Source organism: Bombus bifarius, unplaced genomic scaffold (genome assembly GCF_011952205.1).
Source record: "Bombus bifarius isolate JDL3187 unplaced genomic scaffold, Bbif_JDL3187 scf7180000007970, whole genome shotgun sequence".
In the NCBI taxonomy this organism is placed as follows: domain Eukaryota; kingdom Metazoa; phylum Arthropoda; class Insecta; order Hymenoptera; family Apidae; genus Bombus; species Bombus bifarius.
The window spans coordinates 1401983-1416646 of record NW_022884356.1 but is presented as its reverse complement, the minus strand read 5'-3'; the positions used below and the strand labels follow the sequence as shown (position 1 = coordinate 1416646).

Here is a 14664-nt window from a genome sequence, read left to right as displayed (position 1 = left end):
AATTATTTTCATCCGTAAAAATTCCAAGTCGTTCACTTTACAGTATTTAATAAATCTCTGCAGTGTATCGTTGCACTTCTATCAAATTCGATAAACGACAATAAATTACAAAATAACAAATTATAAAATTAATTTGACTAGTTGAAAGAGTTTCAGATTAAGGAACATCTTTCCAACAAAATCAATCATTGTAGTATCTTTATAACTTTTCTTTTTTAGCTAATCCATCATCGAAGTTACGAGCGCCACAAAAAAATTCAGCTTCAATGGACCTAAAATTTTTTCATTCAGCATTCAACCGTCATATTTAGTGAAAGTATTTCTCTCGTTTGCTATTCTCAGCTTCCACTTCTCACCTTCTACGTATATAGGCTGTCTCAAAGAAAGAGTCGAAGACTTTAAAAGTACAAAAATTAGTGAAAAATTTACTAATTTATTATTTAATTGTCTAAACGCTATTGTCTCCCTATCAGTTCGGAGATGGAAGATTCTACCATAATAAATATTTTATAATATAAAAATCTGCTGTCTAATAATTACTGGATTTTTATATTTTTCAATCTCATATTCTTATGTACAGAACTAAAGAAGTGGAACTTACATAAAAATTTGTTTCATCCATCAAAAATTATAAAGAGTATCCTACTATGAATGTTTTATGTATATATTTTTATAATGCAATCTGTGGATTTCGTTATCACTAAATTTATCATAAAAGCATAAATACCTGCAGTCTAGAAATTACTACATATAAATTCTTAAGCTTTCAGATGTCCAACTTTTAACTCTCTCTAACACTTTCTTCCATTTTCTCCGTCTCCGTCTCCGTCACTGTTTTCTCAGGGTGTTTCCAATTTTCGAAAGAAGCGGTAACGATAGATTAAATCGAAAGTATAGAATGGCATGCGAATGGTGCGGATATTAAACGAACGAAAAATCCGGAATTCCACTCGAGGACGGGTTGGTCATCGGAGCGATCGTATAACTGTAAATACTAGACAGTTTCCTCTTTCAGTCTAACCACTGATAGATCATACTCCTAGCATTCGTTTAGAATCGAACGCTTCAAGCGATTCGACATTTTTGTCAGACATATTCCACTTTACTCATCTCATCGCTTTACTAGTTTTTCAAGAAACCACTTCTGAATAAGTTCCAGTACTCAATAGGCTGGTCGCAAGTTTTATCCAAATCGTTACAATATGATATGAAGATATTTCATTTTTTATACAGTTTAGGCAAACATCCAGAATGTTTTATGTGACTTCATTAAACAAGATACGAATGTATTATGTATTATACGTTACGTTTGTTCATTTTAGAAGTGGAAGTGTTTTGAAAATTTAGATAAATAAATATTAAATAAGGAAATATGTAACGATAATGAAGAAAGTACTTCTCTGGTACTTCTCTGTAAATATTCATGAATATCTTAGTCCAATTATACTACTTATGCAGTGTGCCAGGATCAGTCCAAATACGTTACACCATCCATATTAAAGTTAACTCAACTGCACGATTATCTACACAAATTAGCGAGTAACGAAAGGCAATTAAGACATAAAGTATCATAAACGATACAATTCTGCTAGACGACTTAGTATTAGATGTAATACTAATATCAGCAGAAAATATCGGATAAAAAAACCTAAGGAACAATAGGAAATATTACGAAATCTAAAATGAAGTAGCTTTATGATCTTAATAATTACCTTCGTCCCATAAATGTTTGCGAAAATTAACAGGATCGCACAATCGGTCAAACTTTCAGGTACAAAAATTCCAACAGCAAAATAAAGGAGTACAAATAGCAAATAGAAAATAAAAGAAACTCCAAACCAAAGTAAGACCTCAACTGCTCGTAAAAATATCCATAATAAATCGTCTTACGCTTTACGGTTTTAGGAGCCACATCTGCTCTATAAACATTTCTAGAAACCAACGAAATCAAATCACTCGTGCAATCTGCAAAATCATTCAAACTTTCAACGACGTAGCTCCAACAATAAGATATAAAGGAACTCAAAGAATAAAAAAAAGAAAAGAAATACGGAAAATATCCTATATAAAGTATTTTAGGCATTACGTTCTTACCGTTAGTAACTAAGTCTCCCCTGGAAATATTTTGTAAAGCCAGCGAAACCATATTATCCGTGCAGTCCGCAAAGTCATTGAAACTTTCAACAGCTCGGACGACTTCTGAATTACCCTAAATCATTGTTTGATCCGATCGATCAGAGATTATCATAGAATCGCCGGTGTTCAAGTTCCCTGCTGGTTGTCGTGCTAGTTTTTAAGGATCACCGTGTCCGTCTCGACTCTCCATTCGGCCGGAATATGGGATTTGGTGTCACACAACGCGGCGAGGAAGTAGTCCGCGGCTTCGTGAATTAGTAATCAGGATGTGTGTCTGCGACTGACGAACACATTTTCGTGTATACAGTATAGCCACAGGTGTCTGTTCGAGCGAGCTGAAACGAAAGAATGAGAGAGTGTGAGAGAAATGAGACGATCGGTTGATCGAAGAGGGGTGCGATGTGAGGGGGATAAAGGGGGAAAGGAGAACGGAAAGAAGGAGAAAGAGAGAGAGAGAGGAGGGAGGAGGAATTGATACGAGAAAGACGATGACAAGATGAAAAATTGAAAGAGAAAGTAAAAAGGAGAAACAGAGAGAGAGAGCAGATAGTGCTGTGGTCCTCGTAAAATAGAGACACGTAGAAAGATCAAGATTTAGAAAGAAAAGCAGAGATGAGAGAAGTTATGAGAATTTGGTTAATTAGTAGAAAATTCATGGCTGTTCATTTATGTTAAATATAAATGAAGGGCTTTCTAAAAAACTACATTGCGGGTTATTATTTAATTTGCCAATAGCATTGTTATTATATAAAATGTTGGAATAATGTACTAGAGATTTCACAATAATGTATCGAAAATAAGAGATCCGAATGTAGTATACGTGTAACTAGAGCAATCAACAAATCTCTTTAAAATAAAACTATGTACTTGAGGTTAGAATTGATAAATGATTAATATCCATATCTTCCATCTATTGCTACTGTACCATTGCCCATTTAAGCTATTGAAATCTTATTTTTAGGGATACACAGTTACAAGATGAATTTCCTGAAAAAGAGATTCATAGGTATATGGAAAAATGTTAAATTTTAATAATTTAAATAAATAAAGCTCTTTAAGAGCCACTGCAATTATCAACTGGAACAGCTGATACTAAAAAGTTAAAACTAAACTAATGCAACTTTCTCGGTTTCTCATTAATAGTTAACGTACATGAACTGCCATGAATCATATATATAACTAATAAATATAATCATAAAAGGGGTATGCGATAAAATAAGAAATAAATTTTAGAATTTGTATGCCAGAGATATATGTACACAGAGAGAGGAGAAATACAGAAAGAAAGAAGTATGACGAAGAAAGCTAAAACTGAAGAAGGTGTAAAAGCAGAGAAAAAGAAGGGGGAGACGGTAAAAACCAATATGCGTGAATCGTTTCACGATATAAGGTTCACACTGGCATTCTTCTCTGTGTCATTCGCCCCGGAATTGTAATTCATTATTCATCGAATGAGCGAGGACGTACACTGTCCCCGAATTGCTTCGCCAAAAATTCAAGTTCATACTCTACACACGATTTCAGAGGTATACTGTTGATGTTATATAGAAATATACATATGTACATACGTGTATTATGACCATTAACTCTAATTATGTATATAATTCTAGGCAAAGATTACTATGTATTTATGCAGGATATCTAACCCTAAAAGTGTAAAACTATCAGTGCACCTATGGGAGGAATAATTAATAAATTAATATGTATATTCTATTATAAACATTGGTTTTTAAAAAATAAAATTGATAAATATTAAAACACTTATAGAAAATTGTAAATCCGAAAAGTTATTAAAAAGATATCAAAATTTTCAAAAGAAATATTATTTATGTTTTTAATAAATCTTAAAAAGTAAAGAATGCATATAAAACTCTTACCCGTTATACATGTATTTATTATGTTTATTAGAATTGAATATTTTTCTTCCTCTCCCATCTATACTGATATTTTGATCACTGCTTTAATTAATTTACTTTGAAAATGTTAGTTCTTATATAGTTCTTAAAAGCTTTAGTTTTTAAATTTTAGTAACTTAATTATCCAAGTTTGGTATTTATGTTATTAAATTTTTTATATTATTTACATCCATGGATGCTATAAATGATTTTACAAATTCAGATCGTGGACAAACTCAGCAATATTTCCTATTCATAAATCCATTAAGTTGAAAATTCTGATTGATTTTATTCAACTATTAATCTGAGCCAACTGTCACGTTTTATATGAGATCAATTGTATTACACGAAGTGTGACCTTAAAAATTATTATTTACGCGTAATATATGAATTTACTTCGCTGAAAAAAACAACATTTTTTCTTCTGATATCTTTATGACTCATCGAAAGCAATTATTTCTATCGGTGGTGCTCAAATTATATAGCTTCCTAAACATTACCTTAAATATACTTGCATTTAAATAATCTCTGAAAACATTTACAGTATGTTCTTTTATATTATGTACATAATAAGTCATAAAAGTAATTTTGCATAAAAAGTATCGTATATTCGCGTACTGATACATCAATTTTTTATATAATATTTTTGAGAAAAATTGATTACCACTTCGTTCGCTAACGTAGATTTAGTGTTTACGGAAATTTGCAGTCGCCATACCGTAAAGCTGACGTGACAACTTGTTCATTTAAAAAATTTGTTTTAAAATCAAGTAAAATCGCGCGCTGTTCTCTTCCATAGCATAACAAACAGCTGTTTTATTTTTTGACAGGTAGTTACACCATATCTTTTTTTACACTTGACGCTGATTAGACTTAACCCCTTTTAATAGTCATTTTGTTTCTGGTATTTCTACGTATCAGAAATAAAAACATCTTTATTCGCTTTATGTATTTGAAAGTTTTGTTTTTGAAGCATTAATTCCAGTATTATGCAGTGGAAACTGCAGGGAAAAGAAAATAATCAGAACAATATTAAACATGTTGACGTTATCACTGAATCTTTATAATAACAACTATTATTTTTAAATAATATTAAACTCTTTACAGTATTAATATTGTACAAAAATAATGTCATTCTTTATAATATATTCAGGTGATCATTTATTACATGTTACAAAATATTATTATATTTGTGTATATGTAATTATTGATCTATTCAAAATATTTTAAAATTTTAATAAAAATCATCTTTACCTTTCAGTATTAAATATTTACATCATAATTACAATGGCACAATTGCCTGCAGATAGCAAAGATAATATAAATGAAGATTTGTCTACATCTTGTAATGATTTCACAAGAGATTTTTATAAGGTGAGTAAGGGTTTATATTAAACATATTTTGTTGATATTATAATTATTGAATTTATTTTAGGAATTATCTTCTACCAGTGTAGAAAATATAATTAATTCACCATTAAGTATACATATGATATTGTCTCATCTTTCTCACGGCGCTGAATCTACAACCTTAAATGAATTGACTAAGACTCTTTGTCACTATAATAAAGATTTGATACAAGAAGGGTATAAATCTTTAATAATTCAGTTAAATGTAAGATGATCATAATTATTTAAAAAAAAGTGATTACAAACACAATTAATATCTTGTATATTTATAAGGACTTGGGAAATATTAAATTGTACATTGCAAACTCAATGTACATTCAAGATGGATTTGAATTACTGGAGGAATTTTTAACAATAGGAAAGGAATTTTATCAATCTGAGATTTCAAAAATAGATTTTAGAAGTAATGTTGATGCAGCTGAGAAAATTAATAGTTGGGTTAAAGAGAAAACAAATAATAAAATATCCGATCTTGTATCTTCAGGTGAATTATATTTATTAGTATTGATTACAATAATAAAATAATTACATATAATAATCAGTATGTTTTGCGTAGATGATTTTGGTGAGGATACAAAATTAGTACTAATAAATGCAATCTATTTTAATGGTAGTTGGCTTAAAACATTTGATACAAAGAATACAAAGGATAAAATATTTCATGTGACAAAAACTCAAACAAGACTTATACCAACAATGTTCAATAAGTCTCAATACAGTAATGGTAACATACCAACGCTGCAAGCAAAATTTATTGAAGTTCCATATATGGTAGGTTTATATATATGAACTTGATATATCAAATTCTAAAAGAAATATTTTGCAGAATACAGACATAGTAATGATAATAATATTACCAAATGAAATAGATGGGCTTTCAAATTTGCAAACTAATTTTTCATGGGAAATACTTGCAAATGCACCTCGATCATACAGTGAAATTGAGTTATATCTTCCAAAATTCAAAATTGAATTTACAGTAGACCTGAAAAATATATTAAGTAAGGTATGAATAGCAAATTTTATATGTTACATCATTAAAAAGTTTATATTATATCTATTAGCTTTATTTATTAACTTTCGAATTTTAGCTTGGGTTAAGCACAATGTTCAAACGTAGTGCAAATTTCAGTCGTATTTCAAATACGCCACTTATAGTTGATAAAATTTTGCATAAAGCAATTATAGAAGTTAATGAAGCAGGTACTGAAGCCGCGGCTGCAACAGGTGAGCTTAATTTTGAAGAAATCTGAATACATTTTACATACATTTTTAATAAAATGTAATTTATTTTCTGTTAGATGTTCAGATGAGACTTCGACGTATGGCACATTTCAAGGAACCCGAACAATTTATAGTCGATCGGCCTTTCATGTTTATAATTGAATATAAACCGAAAAACATACCTCTTTTTATCGGAAATATACGGGATATACAAATTGCTCCCCAAAAAGATGAATTATAAATTATTTCTACATCAATAAAGAACGTAACACTGGATCAAAGCAAATATTTCTGTTTATACATACATATTTATACATACATATATAATATAATACATTTATTCTACATAAATGTAAAAATTGTACAAAAGAAACCTGATTCAAAAGTTATTTTTCTTGAATTAAAATTTTGCCCTATTTTATATAAAATATATTATAATTTTGTTAATTAAAGCAATCTTTATAGTATATTTTTTAATAAAATAGCATAACGAATATAAATATGATTTGCAAGTAAATTATATTCTTTTAATGAAAGTTTTTAACATTGCATTGAAAATGTACTTTAATCCTATTTATCAATTCATCTCTTTCATCAAATATTTTTAAACTTAATATTCTTTAAATGTTTTTTTAACTGTGACACAATATAATTTTTTATCTGTTAAGAAGAAAATGAACATATTATGCATTGTATTTAAATATTATTTAAACTGTACCTGATCCCTTTATATGAATTCACTTGCTTCTATTACTTTTTAACCGTTTGTCCTCTTTGTTCGCTCTTCCAGTACTTCAGTACTTACAATACTTACATTGTCTATTTATGCAATGAATACTTTATCATATTTGCCTACTAAACCGCCTACGGGTTTATGCGTGTCGGTTTTTAGAACCAAAGTAAAATCTTAAATTGAAGTATCGTACAAATGTTAATGTGTGTAATCTTGTAATATAACTTACATGTATTACCAGGTAGAAGCACAGGTTTCTTCAAATCTAAAACTAAGATTTTTATAATTTAAAGTTGAACTTGTAGTTTACGATTTGAAAACAATTTCAGATTATATTCGATACTTAATTTTTTTATGATTTGATATGACATTTTCTTCCATTATCATACAATGTATAATCTGAAAAATATTCGCTAATGTTTTGTACATTTTTTAGTATAATTAAAATTAAATGTCAAATCTTTTCCAAATCTATTTTTTTCTATTCTTATTTAGGTATTAAAGTACTTTAAAAGATAAACATCTAAATGGTATTTTATACAATTAAAATCCATTGTTTTTTGCATTTAGTACCATACTATACAGATTTAAAATTGAATGTTCTTTTATTGTAACATCACATATCATCATTAAACTTTTTGCACCACATTTATTGAGCAACACACTGAATAATAATTTGTTATCTACAATGAAAGATGTGTAATAATTTTATTACATATTTAGATATGTTCATTTCTTTTAACGTCAGATTAGAGTTACCTTTATGATAATTTTTGCCTGGTATGACAAAGTATAGTATTTCAAAGTAATATAAAAGACGATAAGAAATATATTTTATACAAATTAAATAAATACCTATGTCTCATTTTGCATACAAAGATTTAACTTCTACTGATGTAAAATATATTTTTTCATTACTAAATGTTTGATACTTTTCAAAGATGCATGTATAACAGATAATAACATTTGTTCACTTTCTTCATTCTCTACGTTTTCCTATAACATCAACAGGAGAAGACTGAAAATTATCAAATCATATAGAATAGCAACAAGTTATTATAATATGTACTGTATTATCATTTTCATTCATTATAATATAGTACTTATGTAAACTCAAAGGAATATTGTTTCCTTCGCTTGTATTTTCAAATCTGATATGTCACTATAACTTGTTGCTGATACTGTTGTTCTATGCTATTCATTGTTGTCTGTTGTTGATGGATTATCTTGACATATGAAAAGAATTAATTTTCTCAATGACATAGTACTATGGATAACAGATGATACTTGTGCTGTATGTCACAATACATCATATAATGAATAAGCACTAGAGGAAGCAAAGTCCCTGCTATTACTTCCATTTTCTCTAATTTTTAATATCCCTAATGATAACTTTTCTCAGCATTCAATATATAATATTTACTCTCTGTAACAAAAATTGCTTTGAAATTACTTTAACTTTCTGCCTGACTTATAATAATACATGTAATATATATTATATATATCATGTATACTACATCGTATATCATATATATTATTATATATATAATAATATTGATTATTTATTTCTATCATTTCTATCATATCTATTTCTATAATTTCTCCAAATTTTCTGTTAAAGGAAAGCTTAATTTTTGGACACTCAATACATATATATTTTTTGTTTCGAAGTGTATGTCCCATTTTTCAGTCAGAAACAGAGTTAAACCTATCTAGTCTTACTTATTTCATACCAATTTTTACTTAAGAACCTCTTCGCATAGCTAATTTAAGAAAAAGACATAACGAAATAAATTAATGTTTAAATCGTAATTTGTATAAATTAATCATAATGTAATATCAACTACATTATATAACATCTTTAAAATTAATATATGTATATTTAAAAGGAAATAGATGTATAGAAAGAATTCGACCTCTCCTATATCGATGATTTTTTAATATGTGGTAGGGGGACATGATTGCGAACAACTTTTTCTTATACATATTAGTTTCCGAGATATTCGCAGAGAACTGTCGGTAGCATTGAAATGAATTATACTTATAGTTGCGTGTGTGCAGCACACTGATATATAATTACGAAAGTTAAGAATGATTCATTACCGCGTCGTTTTCCTTGTTAAGTGATATTAGTATTTTCTGTTATATTGCAAATCAGGTAGTTTTTCAATTGCTCTCTACGCGTACAGTTTCGTCTGCTTTCCTTTCTCGACTACTGTTCACTTCGTGTACCCTTCTATTCAAAGGTGATTGCAATTTCTCTCAGTATTTCTGCTATTTTTTCAATTTGATTATGAATGACGATATTTAATCATCGAACTTCTGAAAATTAAGAAAATATATTTAAAAGCCAGATTACAATATTATTTAGTCTTATTAGAAATTTTAGAAATATATTTTTTTCAAAATCCCTAAGAAGTAGCAATAATAAAATAGTAGCAATAATACAAAAAAAATAATGCACTTCTCTGCATTAAGGGTTCTCTTAGCACTCAAAATATCAATAATATACAAGATAAAAAATTATACAGGTGATCATATATTATATAACTTATGAACAAAACAATTACAGCTTTTTAAAATTAGAATTATTTTAAAATTTTCAGCTTTATAAGAGACCAAAAAGTAGTAAACATTGAGGATTCGTTTTCCATGATGGCGAACCTTTTTTTATATATATTCTTCGTTTTACTCAACCTTTTGCTAACAGGCGAGTATCCTAGCTTTAGTTGTAGGCAAAGACTTTAATTGTAAACGGCGGCAACATTAAGAGCTAAAAATGAGATGAACTTTCATTGTATTAGTAAACATTCCATAACTAATTTTAGTGAATCTAATACCACTACAATAGTATTACCAATAGCTATTGATGTTTAGTCAAATTTTGCTATTCGATGTTTTATTTTAACATAAAGAACGTTAATTCTTTAAAAATATTATTTCCAATTGATAAAAGTATTTTTCATGTTATTATTATTGAGAGTACATACGTAAATGTTTTTAAATATACTTTTTAATATTAAGAACAACTATAGACTAGGTTACAAATTTATCATTAATAGAAACATACAATAATACGTATTTTTAATTGTTTGTTCATAGATGCTACTAAAAATGCTACAATTTTCTTGCGTTTATTCGAAAGGTAATCATATATACGCAAAATCAATGTAATTCCTATTTGTGTATTTCATAACTATAATTTATTGTTCAAAAATATGCTCATTTTATTTACTGTAATCTACATACATATTTTAACTATATTATTCATGTAATCAAAAAATTGCTTTTTTTCAGGGATGGCTCTCATTTGGATGCGCACGTATTAAATATAAATGAATTGGAAAGAATGGCAAATCATTTGCGAAATGATAAGAGCATAGCAATTTACATTCATGGCTATCTAGATAATGTAACTACTGATGATGTGCAACTTGTAACACGTGGTATGTTACGATTCGAAATTTCGCGCGACTGTAGAAGATAACTTTCAATGAAAAATTAATCTTTCTTCATAAATTATTGCAGCGTATTTAGAGGCCACGGATGACAACGTTCTTGCGATCGATTATCGAGAAATTGCTATGGTCAATTACGTAATCGGTGCTTCATTGCTCAAGATAGTCGGCAAACATTTTGGCGAAACTTTAAACTTTTTTGTGAGTTCCGGTGTGAATCCAAAAAAAATACATTTAATTGGACATTCAATGGGCGCACAGGTAGCTGCATTCACTGGACGTAATACGAACTTTAGACTTCCCAGGATAACAGGTGCCATTTAGAAATCTTCTATTTCATTCAATATTTTATGAGACTAACTTTTGAGATTTTTCTTTGAGATTATTCTTTGAGATTAACTTTTGAGGTTAACGAAATAATACCAAAAAATTCTGTTTGTTCGCAGGATTGGATCCCGCTGGACCCTTATTCTACATTCTCAATAGTCGATTGACTCGTAACGATGCTGACTTCGTAGATGTTATCCATACCGACGCGGGCTTTTACGGAATAGCTTTGTATAGTGGCCATGTGGATTTCTATCCGAACAGTGGCCACAGACCGCAACCTGGTTGCATGCTATTCGGTCCACTTTTATCCGTAACAGGTTTGGATTCCTTTATTTTGAAATTTTCTATTTTTAAGATGGTAATTTTGGAAAACAAGTATAAAATGTGATTACGCGTATATGTCCTGAAGCAATGTCCTGAAGTTTGGTTATTAGAGTCTACGTGTTGATCTACTACGATTATTTACTTTGTAATCATGATTAAAAAAAAGATTAGATTTACTACAAAAATAAAAAGACTTCAGTTCAAAGACATTTGGAAATTAAAGAATATCAATTTGGAAGTCTTTATTTATCGGATTTAAATTCAAAATCATGTAAGTTAAGAAAAGAGATTATGACTAGAAACGTATACTACGTGCATTAAATGATTATATAGATGTATTTGATATCGTAAAAATTGTGTTTTTCAACGTTGTACATTCGAAGCATCAAATGATTAATATTCGAGGAATGTATTTTTATATAAAATTCCTGGTTCACTTTTCTGTGTGATAATAGTCACACATATGGTATAATAGATCTGTTAATAATGTTAAAAATGCGGTATTATTGCAGTTATTCTCGAAAATGCCAAGAATCTTGTACAAAATATCTCTTGGTTAATTGGGAATATTGTCAGCTGTTTGTCCGATGATAACAAATACATAACAATATTGTATGGCCAGATAAAGCCGGAGCGATAAGCTTGGAACGAGAGTTGTTACAACAGACGTCGTTTCGTATGGTCGCATGTGTACAACGCACTCAAGTGTGGAAATGTAATGTTTATTTCGTACGGACGTAGGAAATATAGCCAGTGACGGATCTACGAGTCTTAAAACGGGGGACGAAATGTGTGAAAGTACATAAGTACTCTCCATGTCATACTATAGCTTACATAATTAAATTCACATTAATTATGTACAAGTTTTTTAGAATGTGATAATATTGATATTTTCATATTTTATTACTCTTGGGGGGCCGATCTCCTCCCCCTTAATCCATCACTGGGTATATCGCACGTGTGTTGATTCTTGTCGCGTCATAAAACAATAAAAAAATTTTTTAAATTGTGGATTGACTTTAATCGTCGAAATTTGCAACAAAGACGCTTTTTTACACTAACAATAATTTGCAATAAATAAAATCGACAATTTTTTCTAACGACTCTACCGGGGAAATATCCTCTACAAAATGCAAAATATGTAAAGAGAAGTACATAAAGAGAGAACCTTTGCATTAACAACAGCTCACAATAAAAAAATCAAAACTTATTGGCTTATTGTACTTAGAAGCATATTTATAATACAAAATGTGCGTTCAGCAAAGATATGTCGAAGAGAAAGGTTTCAACACAGCACAAAATGTAGGTTGCAACATAGCGTCAACACTGACGCAACCCGCTCATGCGTGTATTTCAATAACGCACGTTAGGCAACGAACATCGTTCCAACGCTCGTGTGGCCGCAACCTAAAATATAGTATTCACTTTTGTCTGCTACAGATCTCTGCAGTCATCACAGGTCGTGGAGATTTTATGCAGAATCAGTTAAAAACCCTAACGCTTTCATTGGTAAATGTGAAGTCGACTGCAGCAGCAGCGATCTTATTCCAATGGGTATTGCTACACCAAGTAATACGTTAGTATCATTTTTTAAATTTATGATAGCGTTTAATTTATTCAGGACCAACGCTAATTCAACGTTTCAACTTTGTTGTGAAATTGTAAAATTTTCATAAGCCTTAAATTTTTATTTATTTATAAACTATGAAATATCCAAATTTCCAGGATTTTGAATTTTCCTTAAAAAAATTTACTACGCAATAATATTACATTTATATATCTTTCGCAATGGCTCAATGAAAGCTATTTCTTTTATAAATTATTCATGATTCGTCAATAAAAAAATTTCTATCTTGTTTCTTAGAAAAACATTTTGGAAAAGAAAACAAAGTCTCTTTAGCTGTTCCTTCTTTCGTTTGTATTATTTTTTCTATTTTGTAATTAATCGCTTTTGTTCTTTTAGGACAGGTAAATATTTTCTGTCAACAAACGCGGAGAGTCCTTTTGGTCGAGGTAAAAGGAGTATTTCTCTTCATTAGATCTTTAGTTAAAAATCCTCCATACCTATATGAGACGATTCAATTTAAATAAAAGACATACGTTTTATTCGTGAACTAGAAAATGAGCAAACGAGCAATTAATCTAGAGAATGCATCTATGATATGCACTTTATATCTGCCAAAAAACTAGAATACTTCTTACGCCTTCCGCTATAATTATATTATTAATAATTATTATATTATTAGTAATAGAATTATGTAATTTATATAATTTATGTACTTGTATATTTTTAAAAGATTTCAGTAAACCTTTAATTAGATTTATTCAACTGTTTAATCATTTCTAAATCTGTCCGGCGTTCCTAAAATGACCAAATCCCTTTAACGAGAAGTGGCTTGAAGGAACTTTAAAACAGTTCTACAATCTATGTACTATCTAGTCAAGATACGTATCTGTTGAACATTACTGCCTTCTCCGTCTAGTACCGTTTATATAATCTATCCATAACCCCTTCTTTGTCTCCGGACAAACCTTGTAGTGCCATCTATCTTCACACGCTCCAAGTCACTGTTCCTTTCGACTTCAATAGATGTCAGCACATGATTTGTCGTACAACCTCGCGTTCTTTGCTACGGACAAACCTTATAGTGCCATCTATCTTCACACGCTCCAAGTCACTGTTCCTTTCGACTTCAATAGATGTCAGCACATGATTTGTCGTACAATCTCGCGTTCTTTCCTATGGACAAACCTTGTAGTGCCATCTATCCTCACATGCTCCAAGTCACTGTTCCTTTCGACTTCAATAGATGTCAGCACATGATTTGTCGTACAACCTCGCGTTCTTTGCTACGGACAAACCTTATAGTGCCATCTATCTTCACACGCTCCAAGTCACTGTTCCTTTCGACTTCAATAGATGTCAGCACATGGTTTGTCGTACAACCTCGTGTTCTTTCCTATGGACAAACCTTGTAGTGCCATCTATCCTCACATGCTCCAAGTCACTGTTCCTTTCGACTTCAATAGATGTCAGCACATGGTTTGTCGTACAACCTCGCGTTCTTTGCTACGGACAAACCTTATAGTGCCATCTATCTTCACACGCTCCAAGTCACTGTTCCTTTCGACTTCAATAGATGTCAGCACATGA

At 30.0% G+C, this 14664-nt stretch overlaps 2 protein-coding genes across 4 annotated transcripts; both read left to right on the top strand.

Moving 5' to 3' along the window:
• The first annotated feature begins 4698 nt into the window (after window positions 1–4698).
• On the top strand, window positions 4699–6941 carry LOC117212463 (leukocyte elastase inhibitor-like). 2 transcript variants are annotated; one of them, XM_033457352.1, is made up of 8 exons: window positions 4699–4861; window positions 5293–5405; window positions 5467–5646; window positions 5715–5925; window positions 5998–6212; window positions 6268–6447; window positions 6533–6668; window positions 6743–6941. In XM_033457352.1, the coding sequence occupies exons 2-8, from the start codon at window positions 5319–5321 to the stop codon at window positions 6904–6906; spliced, it is 1173 nt and encodes a 390-aa protein (XP_033313243.1). In that variant the 5' UTR covers window positions 4699–4861; window positions 5293–5318; the 3' UTR covers window positions 6907–6941. The 2 variants fall into 2 exon arrangements, with proteins under 2 accessions (XP_033313243.1, XP_033313233.1); XM_033457342.1 differs by having other exon boundaries at window positions 4699–5184.
• A 2506-nt stretch (window positions 6942–9447) lies between these two features.
• On the top strand, window positions 9448–13842 carry LOC117213020 (pancreatic triacylglycerol lipase). 2 transcript variants are annotated; one of them, XM_033458230.1, is made up of 8 exons: window positions 9448–9644; window positions 10005–10108; window positions 10501–10543; window positions 10696–10844; window positions 10927–11169; window positions 11303–11503; window positions 12951–13086; window positions 13474–13842. In XM_033458230.1, exons 2-8 carry the CDS (start codon window positions 10051–10053, stop codon window positions 13547–13549), a joined length of 906 nt encoding a protein of 301 aa, XP_033314121.1. In that variant the 5' UTR covers window positions 9448–9644; window positions 10005–10050; the 3' UTR covers window positions 13550–13842. The 2 variants fall into 2 exon arrangements, with proteins under 2 accessions (XP_033314121.1, XP_033314126.1); XM_033458235.1 differs by lacking the exon at window positions 10005–10108 and having other exon boundaries at window positions 9451–9644.
• The last annotated feature ends 822 nt before the right edge of the window (window positions 13843–14664 follow it).

Bases quoted from the DNA above. Each gene is read 5' to 3' on its own strand.
- LOC117212463 (XM_033457342.1), top strand. From the start codon at position 5,160: ATGTCATTCTTTATAATATATTCAG. The intron at 5,406-5,466 runs GTGAGTAAGGGT...AATTTATTTTAG, and splicing joins TCACAAGAGATTTTTATAAG to GAATTATCTTCTACCAGTGT. The intron at 5,647-5,714 runs GTAAGATGATCA...TATATTTATAAG, and splicing joins CTTTAATAATTCAGTTAAAT to GACTTGGGAAATATTAAATT.
- LOC117213020 (XM_033458230.1), top strand. From the start codon at position 10,051: ATGATGGCGAACCTTTTTTTATATATATTCTTCGTTTTACTCAACCTT. The intron at 11,170-11,302 runs GTGCCATTTAGA...GTTTGTTCGCAG, and splicing joins TAGACTTCCCAGGATAACAG to GATTGGATCCCGCTGGACCC. The intron at 11,504-12,950 runs GTTTGGATTCCT...TGTCTGCTACAG, and splicing joins TCCACTTTTATCCGTAACAG to ATCTCTGCAGTCATCACAGG.